A 19,996-nucleotide genomic window follows, 5' to 3' on the forward strand; every position below is an offset into this window, starting at 1 on the left:
AAAACAGTTTTGTGTGTGATGATACAAAATCAAAGTTATCAATTGTATTTTCCTAATGACCCAGTTAATATGAACAGAACTCCATTAAATATACCTAGACGTAGAGCATCAACCATAGAGAAAAGAACCAGGCAGAAGATATTCCAGTGGAAAAAGCAAAGAAAAGTGTTTCAACTTTACCTGGACTATTCTTACCTTTTTTCGGCTTTGGGTTACAGAAACTGAATCCTGGGTACTTGGGTTGGCTTTTTACATGATCAAATCAGGCATTTAATAATTATTTCTTTTTAGTTTTAGTTGTTTCTCTCAAGAGTAATTGTCTTTAAAAATAAATAAAAGCAAAGGAAAGAATGTTTCATCCATCATTAGGGAGAAATCATATTTACTTTTTAATAAAATATGGAATCACCTTCTGTCTACTGTTTAGAACCAGCTTATCTTAGTATAACTTTCACTTTGACATTACATAAATGCCTCTAATCCTGTATTTTAAAACAATGATAAATGTTTGAAGAGGTAGTAACTTTTAATCTATTTTAAAGATTATGCAATGTGACTATTGTAATAAAAGATTATGCAATGCAAATATTGTAATAATGTGAACATCTTGCATTTTTAAATGATGTTGAGTGGTTATAATTAAGCTAATTTAAAGATTATGTGGTGGAAACGAATCAATTAGATGGCAAGCCACTGACAAGGACAATTGCTATCATTTTATGAAGCAGTCCAGACAGTTGTAATGTATGTAGAAAGCAATAAAGGGCCTCTAGAGCATGATACAGAAAATCTACAGAAGGAAAAGCCAAAGAAAATTCAGAGATTTGATCTGCAAAGAATAAAAATAAATAAATAAAACAATGCAACAACTCTGAGATAGAACATATACAATCAATCTGAGAATCAAATACAACACAACAGATTTTTTTTAAAAAAGAGTAGAACACAAGATCTACAAGCAAATGCAACACTCAGCAGGCATAGGTCAGGTAGTTCTGTTGACTTGCTTGCATGCTATCAACACAATTTTTTGGGAGACCCGAGAAATCATGAGATTAATCTTATTTTAGGGGTATTTTGAGCATTCAAGTAAGGGTTATAGCAACATCAATGTAGACTGAAATATTTATTCTTAGGGACAAAAACTATAAACAACAGTTTTACTTGCTCTGAAAGTCTGGATTGGTCACTACAGGAGGCGGGGCTTTGCTGTCCCAGTAACAGATGGCATTATGGATTTCCTGCAGTCACCTTATGATATTAAAGCAAAATCTTTATTCTAGTGCAGAATAATTCTACATAAGAAAAAATATAAAAATAAATGATAAAATGTATTTATTTCCTGGAGTTGACAATTAGTACAATGTAGCCATTGAGTTGGATATAGCCTGACTTCATCTGACCTCTCCTATGATGACAAAAACAATACTTGAAAGATATTAAATAAATTTCAGGGAATATATACAATAATAAACCATATGATTTTAAATAGGAAAATGTGAAACACGGAAGTAGAGACGTTCTTACTTTGGATACTGTGTGATCCGTTCATCTGGATAAAAGTGTATATTTAGGGAACAGACTTGTATCCCTGGAGGTAAAGTGACAATCATGTGTGACATGTCATCTTTCCACAGATGATGCACCATTCAAAACCACCAGAAGAAAATTTAACTACACTAGCGGAATTTGTTCTTGTGGGATTTGCTAATGTCCCTCATCTCCGGTGGTTTCTATTTGGATTATTCTTTGCCATTTATATGGTTATCTTGTTAGGTAATGGCACTATCTTAATAATAACAAAGGTGGATCCAGCTCTTCACACACCCATGTATTATTTCCTTGGGAATTTTTCCTTTTTGGAAATCTGTTATGTATCAACAACACTCCCCAGAATGCTCCTGAATCTTGCAATCCAGAGAAGAAATATCTCTTTAGTTGCCTGTGCGACACAAATGTGCTTTGTTCTGATACTGGGAGCCACAGAGTGTTTCCTTCTGGCTGTGATGGCCTATGACCGCCATATAGCCATTTGTCAACCTCTACACTACCCTCTACTTATGAACCCTAAGGTCTGCACCCAACTGGTAGCTGTGTCATGGGTTAGTGGAATTCCAGTCCAAATAGGGCAGACAGTCCAGATTTTCTCTGTGTCATTTTGTGGCTCCAAACAAATCAACCACTTTTTTTGTGACATTCCCCCCATCCTCAGTCTTGCCTGCGGAGAAATCCTTGTGAACACAATGATGGTCTACCTAGGGGCTGTGCTGTTTCTCTTCATTCCACTTCTGTTAATCCTGATCTCCTATAGCAAAATCATCTCTACAATTCTGAAATTGCCATCAGCAACTGGTCGGAGCAAAGCCTTCTCTACCTGCTCATCTCATCTTGCCGTGGTAGGGTTATTCTTTGGATCAAGCATTATTACATATTTAAGACCCAAGAGTGATCATTCAGCTGAAAAGGACAAAGTGCTTTCTCTGTTCTATACCATTGTGACTCCAGTGTTCAATCCCATGATATATACCTTAAGAAACAAAGATGTCATAATGGCATTGAGAAAATTATTTTGTAAATAAAAACTAGAATGCTTCATCAATATCTTATATCCACATGTAACTAATCAAAGTATAAGAAGCCTGTTTTATTGCTATATTCTAAGTGGCTCTATAATTTTATCTCCAGATTAAACAATTTATGCAATTAATTTTGTTTAAATTGCTATAAATTAAATTATGAAAAAGATGAATTGAATATGTGAGTAAATAACTTTTTGCTTCAATAGCACTTCTGTAATATTTCAATGAGACACCCATCTCAAGAGCACAGTAGAAGAGATACATAATAATTGACTCAACAGCAAAGAAAAAGACCAACATGTCATTCGCTAAACACTATGTGACTTATTGCCATAGATTTTGGGCAACCTTATTCAAAAGTAGGTAAGCAACTGAAAGAAATAAAATGCAGAGAAATGGATTTTGGCTAAACAATGACAATCCATAGATAGCTCTTCTTAATTAAACGCCTCTCTCGGAGATATGCAGTTTAATAAGTGATGAGATATTCATATCAGCAAAGGTAAGGAATGATTAACATGTTTATAGAACACAAGATATGACTTAGTTTCTACTTTTGACAGGGCATACACATTTGAACATACACCAGTACCCTGATCATGATGTGGTTGTCGTGAACCCACATGCAATCTCTATCTACATCATCATGTTTCATATGGTAATTGTTTGAGTTTATTTAACCAGAGAAAGGCTGACTAGTGACAAGGAAAGGGTAACACTTAACCTGTGGTAGTTTAAAAAATGAAACTCCTATTTGAGGTTCATCTTTTGATCCACATTTAGATCTTTAGTGTATTTGACCATTTCAAAGAAATATTTACTTATGACTCCAAAAATTTGTATTTCATGCAAGCTGAATCTAGAGATTATGTAATTATATATTTAGTAAGCAAAACATTATGTGGTAATTGTTAAACTAGTTATGCCATCTTCTTGTGAACAAATAAGCTCTTGCATATTTAAGATGAAGATCATAACAAAGAAATATGAAGATGTTAAAAATTTTAACATGTTAACATTTTAGAATATTAAAATTTTTCACTTTTTCTTTGGGCCATCAATTTTAAGAATAACCATTACCATTATCTTTAGTTTCCTATGCCCAATATTATTTCTGAAACTTATTATGATTATCCACACTATGTCTATTGTGATAATAAATAAATATTTAGTTCATAACACAGCTAGAGTGAAATCAGTTTTCATGGACATACTGAAACACTAAATACTTGAACGAAAACAAAACCTGTGATATTTTGCTATAATGTCCACACTTTTCCTTTTTAGAGATGCAAATAAATGTGTCTAATAGTTTCCAAAACTGAAAAAAGTCCAAGAAAACTGCTAGTGCCGGTAAAGAAAATGAGAAAACCTATGGCAATATTTTGTTCGGAATTTCAGAACAGCTAACATAGATTGAAATAATAGAATGTTATTATTTTGCACTTAATTTTCCATTAATATTTACAATAACCTCATATTTTGTCTTTATAACCTTTAATGTTTATAATACTAGGAGTTTATTTTTATGAATCAAAAGCTAAAACTTGGAAGTGGTGCTGTGGCTCAAGTGGTAGAGTATTAGCCTTGAGCTGAAGAGTTCAGAAACATTGCCGAGGCCCAGAGTTCAATCCCCATGCCATGACCAAAACCAAAACCAAAACCAAATCAAAACTAAAACTTCCTTGCTGAAAATAAAGAAGAAAAAGATCCACATGTATGGCTGAAATACAGCACTTGCTGACCAATCACATGACCCTGAGTTCAAACACTGCCAGCATTTTCTCAGTATACATTTCTAGATGGTGTGGATCAGTGTGAATTAAGAAAAATAAAGCAGAGAAATCAATCTGCATTGATTTAAGGGTCTTAAATGTTTAGACCTTGCCAGAATTTGACTTGGCTGATCCAGAAAATAAGATTCAACTCGCGAGTAGCATTTCATTACAATCTCCCAGTGTCAGTGATAGGCTAAAAGAGAATGGTAGGTCTACAGAAACAATGTACTTTTTTGACCCAAGCCAAAGAGTTTACCAGTGTAAGCAGTGTCCTCATCCCTGAAATGATACACCAGAGATGACCACCCCTAGGAGATGACCCTCTCTAGGGACAGAGACTTAAGAGCTGCTGATATTCAAAGCAAATGAAAACCCTGTAGAATGAGTGCGAGCTACTTAAGTCAAAGAGATTTCACCTATGAGATTAAATCTGATAACCTATTGGACTAACATTCATTTGAACTGCTTCATGCAAACTTATGAAGGTAAGTATTTGACCTTAAAAAGCATGGGCTGAGTAGGCTAGGGGAGCTGTAAATATACACACAAAAACAGAAACGAAAACACACATCCAGTTTGCAATGTGGGGAATAGGAATTGGGAAACTGTTACAGAAATTGTTAAACAGATCTTACTTCTGCAAATTGGATGATACTAAAAAAGTAGTGGGAGAAAAAAACCAAGACAGATTTTTTTTTTGGCTTGGTTTAAATTTTAGTCATGTTCACATGTGAGTTTAATAGAAAAGATAAAGATCAGCAAACTGGGATTCATGTTGTTGCTAGGGGATGCATAGCCGATTTAGCAATAATATTTGCTCTACCTATTACATCACAAAGAAAAAATCAATTTAGGAAATTGATTCTCATCTGGAATGTCAAAAAGAGAGCTTAAGATTTATTTCCCAAGGCCATATAGGATGAGACTAAATGAAAGGATCTCCAGGATATGGAAACAAGAGTTTTATATTATGTAATTGTTCTTAATGTACTGTGTTATTTCTCTTCTCTTTTGTTGCCCTTTGGTTAATCTCATCTTGTTATAGTATCTGACTTTGTTATCTGGCATATTGTATATATGTTTATTTGTTTATTGGAAATAGGAAAGGGAAGAGGGGAAACAAGATGATGGGGAGTGGGTGGGGGAAGGGAAATGGGGGAAAAAACATGAGAAAGGGTATCTATATGTGAGAAGTAATACACCTACTATCTGGTGAATATAACTGTTACTCCTCTATACATTACAATAAAAAAGAGAAAGAATTTACTGTGAAAATCTGTAGTTCTAATCTGGTGCTTAAATGGGCTAAAGATCCATATTGTTTGACGGATTGCAATAGGTGAGCCTAATTAGCAAGGAATAAAACATGTGAATAAAAAAATAAAACATGTACAGAAGGAAACTCAGAAAAAGGATTTATTTCCCCCCAAAAAAATAAAGCTGGTAAAGTTGTAAGGGAAAGATTCAGTACTGTGAAAGAATAGATGATGGTTACCAATGAAGAGAAAAATAGTGTAGTATAAAAAATGAAAAACTGGTCACCTAATTTCCAAGGAAAGAATTGAAACGATCAGTTTTTATTATGTTTAAACACATTCTAAAATAAAAATAACAACTTGTATTTCTCAATACCTTTTTTTTTTGTTTGACCAGTCATGGGGCTTGATCTCTGGGCCTTATTTCTTGAGCCACAGCACCACTTCCTCTGAATACTTTTAACAGCATTGTGATTTTATTAAGTATAATATCATATAAAATAGTATCATTTATAATAAATATCCAATATAATAAATATTCTGTAGTATAATAAATAGTCTGCCTACGCATTAGTTCAGAGAAATACAGTGATAGACATAAATGAAGAGATAATGCAAATATTTCCACACACTTCACTCTGATACTATAATAGGCCCATATAATTGTAATGTCGCACTAAATCATCCCTCTTGAATTCACCACACTTGCAGATGGAGAGACAATCCAAACAGAGAGACCAAATGCCACTGCAATGATGGAATTCGTTCTCGTGGGCTTTTCTGATAGTCCTCATCTCCAGTGGGCTCTCTTCGTAGTGTTTTTCCTCATGTATGTGACCATTCTGACATGCAACAGTATCATCATTCTCCTCATCAGATACGACCCTCACCTTCAGACCCCAATGTATTTTTTTCTGAGCCATTTTTCCTTTTTGGATATCTGTTATGTGACTGTCACCATCCCAAGGATGCTCATGGATATTCTTTCCCAAAAAGGAACCATCTCATTGCCTTCCTGCGCTGCACAAATGTTCTTCGTCCTGGTGCTCGGGGGCACAGAGTGTCTCCTGCTCACAGCCATGGCCTATGACCGCTACGTGGCCATCTGCCACCCTCTCAACTATGCCCTGATCATGAACCGCAAGGTGTGCGTCCAGCTGGTGGCCGCCTCCTGGGTGAGTGGAATCCCGGTGGAAATTGGACAGACCTCCCAGATTTTCTCTTTGCCTTTCTGTGGGTCTCACCGGATCAATCACTTCTTCTGTGACATCCCCCCGCTGCTCAGCCTCGCGTGTGGGGACACGCGTCTGAATCAGGCGGCCGTGTACGTCGTGGCGGTGGTGTTTGTCATGCTACCCTTTCTGTTCATCACTGCCTCTTACACTACAATCATCACTAGCATCGTGAAAATGACCTCGGCCAGGGGAAGGGCCAAGGCGTTTTCCACTTGCTCCTCTCACTTGACAGTGGTGGTCTTATTCTATGGGACAGCCAGTCTCACTTACTTCCAGCCCAAGAAGAATCAGGCCCAAGGGACAGGAAAACTGCTGTCTCTTTTTTACACCATTTTGATCCCAACTTTGAATCCCATTATTTATACCCTGCGGAACAAGGATATCCTGCAGGCCCTGAGGAAGGTCCTAGGGAAGAAACTCGAAGCTCAAGCCGCTTCAAGGTTTCTCACGTAGCTGAAGCAGAAAACACAACGGAGTTGCCACGACCCTCGCTGTCATCATATTGTGTTCACCACCAAGATCATCTGAAGAGTGTTGCCTCACAGAGCTTGGTTAATGGCTCCCAGTAAAGTCACATCAAATCAAAATGTTACTCTATCATTTAAAGTCTTTGTTACAAAGGAGTTTCATCCCAACAAATCACTTAACACTACAATTCAACTTCATCGGTGCCATCGCTCCATCATTTTCCTCCAACATTTTCAACCGTCTCTTTTTGACAGTCAGTTGGGGTGGGCTTGCGTAGGAAGTGCAATATTCTGGGTTCAAGCCCCAAAATAAAGAAAGAAGGAAAGGAAAGCAAGCAAGCAAAAGAAAGAAAAATCAGAAAGTTTGGGTATGGGAAAAAGGGTGGATAAATAAAGTGGAGAAAAGTGGGGAAATGCAGTCAAGAATTCAATGTATATTCTACAAAATTAAGAAAAAAGAAAGGAAAGAGTGGTTAGGGAGGGATAGGTAAGAATGTTGCAGGGGAGGGATAAAAGAGTAAGAATGTTGCAAGGCATGACACTGATAAAGAGACATTGTATTTATAAACTATTCTGTTAAATGGCTACTCTTTCATACAACTTCACAAGGATAATACTTTTTGAAAGCAAGCAAAATATATCTAAAAATAAATAAGCGAGGATATACTCAGATGAATCATGTGTACCACTTTGTATAAGATTTGAGCATTGATAGATTTTGGTGACGGTGATATTGAACTAATAAAACATCTCATCAGAATTTCAAATGGTGTAATCATGAGAAATGGACCTGTCTGTCTTGATAAATAAGAACATTAGAATTATCTTAGGCTTTATGTAATAGAAAAAAAATGTGACAGTCTGAGTAAAAATCTTCTTTGGAGAGATAAGGGAGAATATCACATAACAAAGCAAAACAATGATATTTAAGATTTCTTAATGCCAATGCCTTCTAAAGCGTGTTGTAATAAAAATATTACACTATAAAATATAAAAGAAATTGATTTTAAAAATCAAACAGTCATTGAATCATAAAAAGGTAGAGAGAAATGAGATTATAGGTAGTTGTAGATTCTGGCTAATGTCATTAGGCTGCGATACTTATTTCTCCACTTACCAGGAAATGGTTCAGTTAGGAAAAGGAAATTCAGAAAAATATTTCTCTTCTAAATAACCACAGGGAAAATATAGTTTTGAGATGGTCTGTATTTTCAGTCTACTAACATGATGAATTTTTAAATGCGTAGAGCTTTGTTATAAGGTATTATGCTATTATTTCAATAAAAACTAATTTAGGAATAAATAGTGCTAATTTTATGATGAGCATTCACCACTCTAAATATTAAAGATGAGAACATAACATGTGTATCTCAACATGTATGCCACTTTTCTACAAACCTGTATCATCTTTATATGTGTAATTAAAAAAAATAAGTAGGTAGGAACTCCATATACATGTAAGAGGCTAGATGGTTACAAGCAGAAAGAGTGTTAATATTTTCTTACAGGTTATACTAGACAAGTGATAACACACTGAACCCCCCCCCAATAGTGTTTGCTTGTATCACGAGTGCTGAAGAATAGGATGACTTTATCGAAAGATCCTTGTTTGAGATAGACAAATAGATAATTGGTTGGTAAATGTCATAATATTCAACGAACCCATGTGAAAATGGAACTGGGTAACTTCAGGGGACGAGTGAGGTTGGGAGAGATAGGAGAGAATGATGACTAGAATGGCATTGATTAAGATATATTTTTCTACCAAACTGGCATGATTAATGAAATGCCTTTGTATGGCACCTTGAAGAGAATAAAAGTAAGTAACAAAAAATAAATGGCATGGGATGGAAAAATGAACCAGAATAATTACCATTGCAAACTTCATTCTAGAAACTAAATTGGAACATGAGGCAAAATCTCCAGGGTGAGTGTGACATGTCCTATTTTAAGAGAAGTTGGTGTAAGAAGCAAACATAATTATTATATGGTCTGAGTGACTTCCTGAGAGAAATTTTAAAAATTATAATATAAAACAGATTTTTTTCATGGAAATCTGTCAAGGTAAGATATAATTGTGCAGTAGAACTAATTCAGGATTTTCTAAAGTCAAGAATCAAAATCAATCAACAAATAGGAAATGCTAAGTGTTTAATATAATCATATCTAATTCCATTCCTAGTGATAAAATGAAAGAAATTTCATCTATATAGAATTCATCTAATAGAATTACTAATAATTTGATGTCAGTACTAATAGAAATTCAGAATTATAGAACTATTTGCTAATTTTTACTCATTACATTATTAATCCACAAACATCAGTAAGTGGAGACTAGACAGCAGGCAGTTATCATGGAGTTTTAGTTAATAGGAAAATAAATTAACATTTACTTTAGGATTTTGGAGAAAAAGTATGAGTGCATTTTGGGGATTTTCCATAAGGGTTAAGTTGCTATTTGTGAGTGATGTTTCTATGAAGAATCACAAGATTGTAATATTGACATCATGATATTAGTCTTATTGTGTCCACTGGACACTGGCATAATTTCCTTTAAACATATTGATGGGAAACAAGAGAAAAGACCAGTATTTGATTACAAGGGAATCAGATGACAAAGATATGAGATTAGTGTGATGAAATAATCATATTTATTTTTTATATTATGTGCTAGCATACAGTCCAGGTCCTCAAATATGCCAGGCATCATCTACCAGTAGGTAATATTCTCAGGGGCATTAAAATTTTAGTACCTTGGAAACTAGGATTTGAGTGTAAAATGTAACAGGAATACTGCAATTAATGTTTTGCATAATAAGAATTTTATGGCAATAATGAAAAGGAAACTTCCATCAATAACAAAGAATTAAGTTAAGCATTTAAGACTTATGACATAAATTTCATCATAAATTAACAACACAGAGAAAATAACATGAGCCCAGAAAAATAATAGAAAAATTCTGAGTCACAATTAGGGCCCAATAGATATATCTCCATAGTATGCTCCAATTAATGTGATAGCTTTTCTATAATTTTAAGAATCTGTTTTTTTTTCCTTTGAATTGGTATTCACTATTTTTTGGTTCATTCTTGAAGTTCCAAATTTTATCACATAGATAGAGGGAAGACGAAGAATGGGAATAAGTTAAGAGATAATATCAGTTTACCTGCACATTCAGTTCAGGCAATAGTCAATGTTGGTCGCAATGTGATAGAGTTGGCAATCTTGTATTTACTACATCTGCAGATGGAGAGTCAGTCCAAACAGAAAAATCAAATACCACCATATCCATGGAATTTGTTCTCTTGGGTTTCTCTGACAGACCTGATCTCCAGTGGATTCTATTCGGGATATTTTTGTTTGTATATCTGACCATTCTGATGTGCAACAGCATCATAATACTAATAACCAAAGCTGATTTTGCGCTCCACACTCCCATGTATTTTTTCCTTAGCAATTTTTCATTTTTGGAAATCTGTTATGTCACAACCACTATCCCAAGAATGCTCGTGGATCTTTGTACCCAGAGAAGAAATATTTCTATTATGGCTTGTGCGGCACAAATGTTCTTTGTCCTTACACTGGGAAGCACAGAGTGCCTCCTGCTGACAGCCATGGCCTATGACCGCTACGTGGCCATCTGTAGACCTCTGCTCTATGCTCTGGTCATGAACCACAAGATGTGTCTGCAGCTAGTGGCTGTCTCCTGGATGAGTGGGATTCCAGTCCAAATTGTGCAAATATACCAGATTTTCTCTCTACCTTTCTGTGGGTCTAATGAAATAAATGACTTCTTCTGTGACTTCCCCCCAGTATTTAAGCTTGCTTGTGGTGACACTTTCAAAAATGAGATAGAAGCCTACTTTATTGTAGTGCTGTTCGTGGTGGTTCCTTTTCTGTTGATCATGGTTTCCTATGGAAAAATTATCTCCAGCATTCTGAAGATCTCATCAGGCAAGGGAAGAGCGAAAGCCTTCTCCACATGCTCATCTCACTTGATAGTTGTAGTCTTATTCTATGGAACGGTTGGTGTCACATACTTCCAGCAGAAAGCAGACCCTTGCAAAGGATTTGGAAAGCTGCTGTCTCTTTTTTATACCATTTTTATCCCCACCTTAAATCCCATCATTTACACTCTGAGGAACAAGGATATCAACTCAGCGCTGAGAAAACTTGTGCTACTAATACATTAATAGCTGAAACTTTAGTCAACTGTATGAAGTGAGTCATACTTTATTTTTTTTTCTTAATGTAGGTAAAACACACAACCACCTTTCAGGTTCTTTCTTGTGTATCTCAACACTGATGAACTGCATTATGTTTAACAAATCACATTATTGTAATGGACTTTTGAATCATATAGTTTGGTTAAAGGCTAAGTGCAATCAGCCTAAAATTAATTCAATGTGGATCATTTAAAAAATGTTTCTGTGCACTATTGGGCATTGCTTTCACTTAGTTTGCTTGTATGGTTCTCAAATGTGAACCATGCATTCTACCTTGTTTTTGGCTGGTGGTTTTGGAAAAATCTATGTATGTATGTATATGTCTATGTACATACATATGTATGTATGTATGTATTATGAATGTATCTACATACATGCTAGTCTTCCAAAATATATACCTATTGAAATCTTCAAAATTGACTTTATTTAGAAAAAATTATATTTGTAGTTAGATTTAAATAATTTGATTTAGTTTCTTGAAAATAACTTTTTTCTTTACAAACTGAATCAATGCAACATCATCTAATAGAAACTAAAATTATTACAGTACAAACTCATATTCTCACACTTTCTGTATGTCCTCTGTCTGACAGAGTTACTGGTTTGTTGAACATCCCATGGAATAGTGTTAGGTAACTATCAAGCTACATTCTTGTCTGGAGGCCATCAGGAAATGTACTTGAATCTAACTTAGTTAAGGGTGATCAAGCAGTCAAACCAAGGGAAAAATCTTATGCATAATGTGTTCATTCTGCTGTCTTCTATTTCTCTCTACTTGAGTCTCTGCTTTTTGTGTCTCTGGGCCATTAAAAGTAAATGCGAGCCAATATTTCTTATTGTGTCCGAAAGTTTATGTATGGAAAAAATTTACAAGATGAATTAATTTCTAAGATGAATTAATACCTTTAAATAATGGTTTCAATGAAAAAGTCTCAGGTATATCTGCCAAATAATGTTCACACAGATACAAGAAATATATTAAGAATAACTGCACTCTGTCCATTACCTTCAAAATAAAATAAAATTTGAAAAAAAAAAGAATGAGTGCAGGCCTTTAGAGATTTTTTTAAATATCTCAAATGTAAAATACTTTCAACAAAATGAATTCAAACTTTGAAATAGCATCTATGATCCAAGGCCTGACTAAAAATAAGATTTTGTTCAAGATAGTTTGGTTGAAAAAGAAATAGACCATACTTCATAAGCTACAGATATAGCATGATAACAGGAAGCTGATTTTCTTATAGTCCAATGGATAGGTAAAATAATTAACAAGATATTTTTAAATGAAATGTAGCGGGAAGAAAGGGATTAAAACCAACAATTTCAGGTTTGAATATTCTCCAGCCAATTTTAGCATATAATTAAGATGCTTGCTTCCTCAAGGGCATTCACGTTCCCACCAAGATATGGTACATTTGAGCTGTGAGGCCATGGGAACTAAATTCCACACTAGTCAGAACTATGAAACTAGGTAGAATTAATTTTGCATCTGCAAACAAAATTTTAAATATGTAAATGTATATAGTATAGTTTGTATTTAATAATATAGTTTTTATTTGGTATGCACATAGTCTAAATATACAGATATGTACTATAAACATTATATATGCTATATATAAAGTGCATTATAAATATGGCTCACAGGTAATCAATATCAATACCTATCTATCTATATATACTACTACACATGGTTAGGAGATAATTGTTGAACGACTTTATAGGTTTATGTTATTAAAGGTTGTAATACATTATTTATTTATTTTGAGGGTCATGGGGCTTGAACTCTGGACATGGGCACTGTCTCTGAGCTATTCAGCTCAAGATATGAGTCCCACTTCCCATTTTCTAGTGATTAATTAGAGATTAGAGTCTTATGGTCTTTAGTGCCTGGGTTGGCTTTGAACCATGAGCCACAGATTTCAACTTCCTGAGTAGCTAGGATTACAGGCACAACCCACTGCACCTAGCTTCCCATGAAATATTTTAATGTTCCCATTTTGTATTTTAAAACAATTTAGGTGAGCACTGGTGGCTTAAGACTATGATCTTAACTACTCAGGAGGCTGAGACATGAGGATCTCAATTGGGAGCCCATCCTTGGGAAGAAAAGTCTCCATGAAACTATTATCTCCTATTAGCTGATCACAAAAATGGTAGTGGAGGCACCGGGAGTTTGGCGTAGTGGTTAAAGTGCTTGTCTAGCATGCATGAAGACCTGGGTTTGATTCCTCGGTACCACATACATAGAAAAAAGCTGGAAGTAGTGCTGAGGCTCAAGTGGCAGAGTACTAGCCTTGAGAAATGGCCAAGGACAGTGCTCAGGCCCTGAGGTCAAGCCCAGGACTGGCAAAAAAAAAATGGTAGTGGAAGGTGGCTCAAAGAGGTAGAGTTTTCCCTTGAGCAAAAAGATCTCAGGGACAGTGCTCAGGCCCTGAGTTCAAGGCCCATGACTGACCAAAAATAAGAAAACCGACACAAAAACTTAATTTAAAATGAATATAGGAAAATAAAACGTCCACAGAAGTGCTTCCCAATTCACATTCTGTAGAATGTACAGTATGTGTGGAGCTAGATGAGAGATTATTACAATATGGTGATAAAAATAGTTTTTATATAACAACATGTACATGCAGACATCTTTCACATTTTTAGCAAAGAAAAATATGGTTGCTATACCATAGTTGTACAAAATTTCATCCGCAATTAGAAATTATGCCATTAAAAATTCCAAGATTATGTGACTTTGGTAAACACTCTCTTTTCTTGCATCTATGTGTGAACCCTGGACATCTTGCTAATCTCTAATGATGAATTTCTGATTGAAGGTACCATAAGTGTGCAAATTTGCCAAAATGTATTAGCACAACATGTAAAAATGTAGTTACACATATCTGATTTTGTAATTTTATATTTCTTCATAATCACCAAATAGAAAAAAAAGAGAAAATCAAAAGCAGTGGTTGCATTCAAACAAAATCATTAATATTTCATATTGGTTCCTTTCCAATCTTTCCAATTAGAAAGTGATATGGAAAATAAATTTATCCCTAGGGTAGACAACATTTTCTACTTAAAGAACTGCTTGTTCTGACTATAGAATATAAGTTAGAAAGGAGTCATTTTGTGTTTCAAGTAAGGGCGAATCCCTAAACTTAGGAAACAAACCAAACTATTCTGTCTTTAATCAATCAATAAAGGTAAGAATTAAAATTAACTTTTATCTAGAGATAGCAGTATAAAATATTTTTACAAATATGAAAAATACTTTGCATGTAATTCTTACCTGTGCATTTTAATTTATTTTAACAGAGCTAATAAGAAAAATTACATAAAATATAAAAAGTACCCATGTTCCTTATAATTTTTGTTTTATATCATTCTGTTATAGAGCTTATACTCAATATTCTTAGCTCATATGAGATTACATCATAGCACCCTATTTATCATACAGGCTGATATCTCAAAATTAATATGAGTATCAAACATCTTTGTCATTCTGTACACTAATACTTATTCAATGATAATTATGTGTTATGAACAAATATAAACAATTTACATATATTAAAACTAATGATCATCACTTATGAATATCTGAATGTAATGTATAAGAATACTACAGAATAAGATATCACTAAAATAAGCCATTTGTATCCTCTTATTAAATGGGTTTGTGCTGGTTAGAATTAGGATCTCTGATTAATGAATCTGAAATAGTAAAAGAAAAATGCGCATGTTTTTATGTTTTCCCACAAAGACATTTGTGAATGCATAATTTTGTATATATTTTTCTGCTTACCTTGAATTGTATTTCATAAACTTAGTCTGCACATAAGCAGCATAAAACATTGTACACAACTGATGTTTTAATTAATATCACAATAATTGTACCAAGATCATTCTTTCACAGTAAATATGAGTGAAATAAACATGATGAATTTTAATAAAAACAAAAGGGACTATATTTTCTTGATTACTTACTGAATTTCTCTCAGTATTAGGCAAGAAAATTCCCAAAGTCAGACACTAGCAGAAATATTAAAGCACTTGAAAAACCATTTTAGGCAAGATCATGATTAGAATATGATTTTTATTGGAATACATTTGTAAAATTACTGCTTTTCTTTCTTTGCATATGTTTTTAATATGGAGAATTCCGCTAATATTTGTAAAAATTGTACTTTTGTTGCCTAAAGGAATGTTTGGTATACTGTCAATAAAAACAAATAGAGAGCTGGGTGCAGTGGTTCAATGCCTGTAACCCTAACTATTCAGGAGGCTGAGATCTGAGGATGGAAGTTCAAAGCCAGAGCCGGCAATAAAGACAGTGAGACTCTTATCCCCAATTAACGACCAGAAAAGGGGAAGTGGCACTGTGGCTCAGGGTGTAAGGCAGTAGCCTTGAGCTGAAGAGCTCAGGGACAACGCCCAGGCCCGAGTTCAAGTCCCACGACCACCACCAACAACAAAAAACTAGAAACACAAGAGAAACAAAAGATTTTGGAATAAAGAGGAGGGAAAGTTGTATTGATGAAGCTTTTACTTTATTATTCATCTTTGCACACTTTGTCAGCTCACTCTAGAGATGAATGCTTCCTTGAAAATCTGGGATGTGACATACGGAAGTTGCAAGAGGAAAGAGCCTAAATATTAGCAAAGGCAATGAACAGTGACAAAAAAGGCAGAGACAGGTTTAGAGGCCAGAACTTAGTGAATCAAGTTTGAGGAATTGAGGGATGCTAGACCACAAACAAATGATAGACAAAACAAAGCAATGAGTTTCATCTTCCTCCATGTACTAAGATCTGATGGAGGAAAACAATAAATAAACATGCTAAAAACTTAATATGGTATTGGTGATTCAAAAGAAAAAAAAAAGAACATGTTCCAAACAAGAGGTTTACTTTTGTGGTTGTTGTGAAGCTATTTCCTTTCTCTTCTTTTCCCCTAGGGTTTATCTCATGTTGATATTGTATCTGACTTTGGTACCTGGTATATTGTATATGTGTTTATTTGTGTATTTGAAAACAGGACAGTAATGGAAAAACAAGATGAGTGGAGGTGGGGAGGGGAGGGAAAGTGGAAGAAAAACTTGGTAAGGGGTAACAATGCTCAAGAAGTAATGTACCCACTACACGATACATGTAACTGTAACCCCTGTGTACATCACCCCCAAAATAAAATTAAAAACAAAGCAAAACAAAACTCATCCATCCTTAAAGCTGTAACTCAATAGTGTCAAAGACATTTAATATATTTTACTATTAGAGACTCATTTACATATGTATATATATGTACATGTATGCATGTATATGTGTATGTACATTTGTACACTATATAGAGTTTGTGTGTGTGTGCTGGTAATGGGGCTTGAATTCATTGCATGGGTGCTGTCCTTGAGGTTTTTTTTTTCTCAAGGCTACTGCTCTATCACTTGAGCCACAGCTCCACATCTGAATTTTTGATAGTTAATGGAATATAAGAGTCTCTTGGCCTTGCCAGCCAAACTGCCTTTGAATCATAATGCTCAGCTTTCAGACTCCTGTGTAGCTAGTATTACAGGTATGAGCCACTGGCTCCTGGCTACAGTATTTCAATAACTACACAAAGTCAGATTTTGTATTGTGTTGTGCATATAAAAATACATCATGGCATATTTCTTGTGGACAAAGATATTAAATTGCACTCACAAGGAAGAAAAAGTGATTTTTATTTTGTCATAGACTTATTTGGTAAAGTCAGGCCCAAAGAGACAAAGGATGCATGTTTTTCCTCGTATGTTGAAGCTATATTTAGCTTATAAACTCATAAATATTTTGGGTGGTATTCAGGTATATACAAATACATTAGCTGAAAAATGATATTTTCAAAGAGGAACTCACTAGTACAATTGCATTGAAAGGCTAAAATCAAAGTTTAATAAAGTAAGCATGGTACTTGAAAGTGGTGGGGTGAGGTCAAGCGAAGAAGGATAGAGGAATAAAGAGGACAAGAGGGGGAGAAGGCAGTGAAGAATTCAATGTATATTCGACAAAATTAAGTAAATGAGGGAAAATGTGGGTAGGGAAGAAATAGGTGACAGTATTGGAAGGGGGTGACATTCATCAAGATGCATCATACTAATAAACTGCTTTGTTAAAGCAGTTTGGGAATGCCTTTGTACAACTGCTTAAAGATGAATAATAATAGTAATAATAATTGACTTATAATTCCCAAACCCAGACTTTATTACAGTAGGGAACTGCAAAGTTTGGAAAGATGACGGGCATCTATTTATATATTAAAAAAAAAAACCAGAGCTTCGGCAAGTGTGTAACGCCTACATTTGATTCCTTCACTATCACAGATGGTGCTTGGAGATTTCAAAGAGGAAGACAATGTGTCTGCAGTGAAACAATTTGTCCTTCTGGGATTCTCTGACCTTCCAAGCCTTCAAGGGTTTCTGTTTGTGGCATTTTTCAGTGTGTATGTGGTTATCTTATTGGGAAACACCCTCATCATTATAATTACTAGGCTTGACCCTGCGCTTCAGAAACCCATGTATTTTTTCCTGGCCAATTTTTCTACCTTGGAAATCTGTTATGTATCCGTCATTCTCCCAAGAATTCTGTTCAACCTTTGGACTCAGAAAAGAAGCATTTCTGTGTTGGACTGTGCTACCCAAATGTGTTTCTTCCTTATGCTGGCAGCCACTGAGTGTTTTCTCCTGGCTGTGATGTCCTATGACCGCTATGTGGCCATCTGCCGGCCTCTCCACTATCCTCTAGTCATGAACCCAAAGAAATGCATTCAGCTGGCAGCTGGAGCATGGCTTGGTGGAATCCCAGTCCAGATAGGACAGACCTGCCAAATATTCTCTCTTCATTTCTGCCATTCTAACAAAATCACCCACTTCTTCTGTGACATACCTCCCATTCTCAAGCTCGCCTGTGGGGACACTTTTCTCCATGAGCTCTCTGTTTATGCGGTAGCCATGTTGTTTGTTGCAGTCCCTTTCATACTGATAATTGCCTCATACAGCAAAATTATTGCCACCATCCTGAGGCTGCCGACCACCACTGGACGGGCTAAGGCATTCTCCACCTGCTCTTCCCACCTACTGGTTGTAATTCTATTTTATGGCTCTGCCACCATTACCTACTTAAGGCCCAAATCCAACCATTCTGCCAGAACTGACAGATTGCTCTCTCTTTTCTACACCATTGTGACTCCCATCTTCAATCCCATGATATACAGCCTTAGGAACAAGGATGTAATTGCAGCACTGAGAAAATTATTCCTTAAAATATAGTGCTATGGTTGGGTGCTGTTGGTTCATGCTGGGAATTCTAACTGCTCAGTGGCTGAAATCTGAGGCTCATGGTTCTAAGCCAAGTGGAGCAAGAAAGCCTGGAGACTCATCTCCAATTAACTACCAGAAAAACAGCTAGGCTTGAACAGAAAAGTTCAGGGACAGCACCTTAGTCTGCGAGTTCAAGCCCCATGACCAACAAAGATGAATAAAATAAAATTATATATATATATATATATATATTGCTGTGGGTTCAGGCATAACAGAATTGGGAGTCACAATCACCAGAGAGAAACATTCTAAGTTTAAATCTGTACCTTCACCATTTGAGATAGTGTTCATTCCCAGTTTATCTTATTTCTTTTGGTTAATTTTGAATACTAGCCTGAAATTCACTTTGCTCAGCAAATGAAGCTATAACCCATGTTGTTTCTTAATCAAAAAGTTCTAAGTTATATTATGTGTAATATATTCCATGTGCAAAATATATGAACATAATTCAGTCAGGAGAAACTTGTGAATTAAAATTACTAGTGATATTTACTGAATAATTTTATGCATCTTCACACCTATGTTTCAGTTATGCAGTACAATACAGCACACATTACCTGGGTATCAAATGTTTTCAGTGATTAAGTGAATTAAATGAAGGAATTGATTCATGAACATAGCTGTACTCTAAAGATTTTATGATATCAATAAACACATTTTGAATGTTTTTATTAAAATTGTTAAGTTTTTATGCATCTTTCAGATTAGCAGAAGAAAATTGGATATGGATTTGTTCTAGTTCTAATTACTGGCTGTTTGAGCACAGGATAGCAGAAAACATATTCAATAAAATTCGCATCCAAACCCAGAAATTGCTACCAGTACAATAGAAAATCCATGGCTGTTTGAAATTTGGCCAAATAAATATTATTTATTTCACAGGAATTTTGCAATACTCATACTAATTATCCTCCAAATAGCTATTGAAGGCACAGAGCTATTGAGCTTTTGTAAAATACTCATATGCATATCCCTCTTTTGGCTCAGTGTGTGAATGTCTAGAATCCTATATAATTTCTCATGTCCCAGTGTGTATATATAAAAATATATGCCTTGGACAGCAAAAGAGATGAGAGATAGCATAGTACATTAAGGACAACAATCTTGGTTAT

The 19,996-nt window shown here is 35.1% G+C and overlaps 4 protein-coding genes across 5 annotated transcripts; all 4 read left to right on the plus strand.

The window, feature by feature from the left end:
• The first annotated feature begins 1,637 nt into the window (after positions 1 to 1,637).
• On the plus strand, positions 1,638 to 2,579 carry LOC150052747 (olfactory receptor 10AG1-like). Its single transcript, XM_090348819.1, has one exon. The coding sequence runs from the start codon at positions 1,638 to 1,640 to the stop codon at positions 2,577 to 2,579; it is 942 nt and encodes a 313-aa protein (XP_090204945.1).
• Positions 2,580 to 6,365: 3,786 nt separating this feature from the next.
• LOC150052748 (olfactory receptor 10AG1-like) lies at positions 6,366 to 7,301 on the plus strand. Its single transcript, XM_090349212.1, has one exon. It carries the CDS (start codon positions 6,366 to 6,368, stop codon positions 7,299 to 7,301), a length of 936 nt encoding a protein of 311 aa, XP_090205338.1.
• Positions 7,302 to 10,546: 3,245 nt separating this feature from the next.
• Positions 10,547 to 11,509, plus strand: LOC150052749 (olfactory receptor 10AG1-like). The gene has a single exon (XM_090349213.1). The coding sequence runs from the start codon at positions 10,607 to 10,609 to the stop codon at positions 11,507 to 11,509; it is 903 nt and encodes a 300-aa protein (XP_090205339.1). The 5' UTR covers positions 10,547 to 10,606.
• A 4,695-nt stretch (positions 11,510 to 16,204) lies between these two features.
• On the plus strand, positions 16,205 to 18,833 carry LOC150052750 (olfactory receptor 10AG1-like). 2 transcript variants are annotated; one of them, XM_090348820.1, is made up of 2 exons: positions 16,205 to 16,223; positions 17,902 to 18,833. In XM_090348820.1, the coding sequence occupies exons 1-2, from the start codon at positions 16,205 to 16,207 to the stop codon at positions 18,831 to 18,833; spliced, it is 951 nt and encodes a 316-aa protein (XP_090204946.1). The 2 variants fall into 2 exon arrangements, with proteins under 2 accessions (XP_090204946.1, XP_090204947.1); XM_090348821.1 differs by lacking the exon at positions 16,205 to 16,223 and having other exon boundaries at positions 17,889 to 18,833.
• Positions 18,834 to 19,996: the final 1,163 nt, after the last annotated feature.

Source organism: Megascapheus bottae, chromosome 16 (genome assembly GCF_031878675.1).
Source record: "Megascapheus bottae isolate mThoBot1 chromosome 16, mThoBot2.hap1, whole genome shotgun sequence".
Taxonomy (NCBI): domain Eukaryota; kingdom Metazoa; phylum Chordata; class Mammalia; order Rodentia; family Geomyidae; genus Megascapheus; species Megascapheus bottae.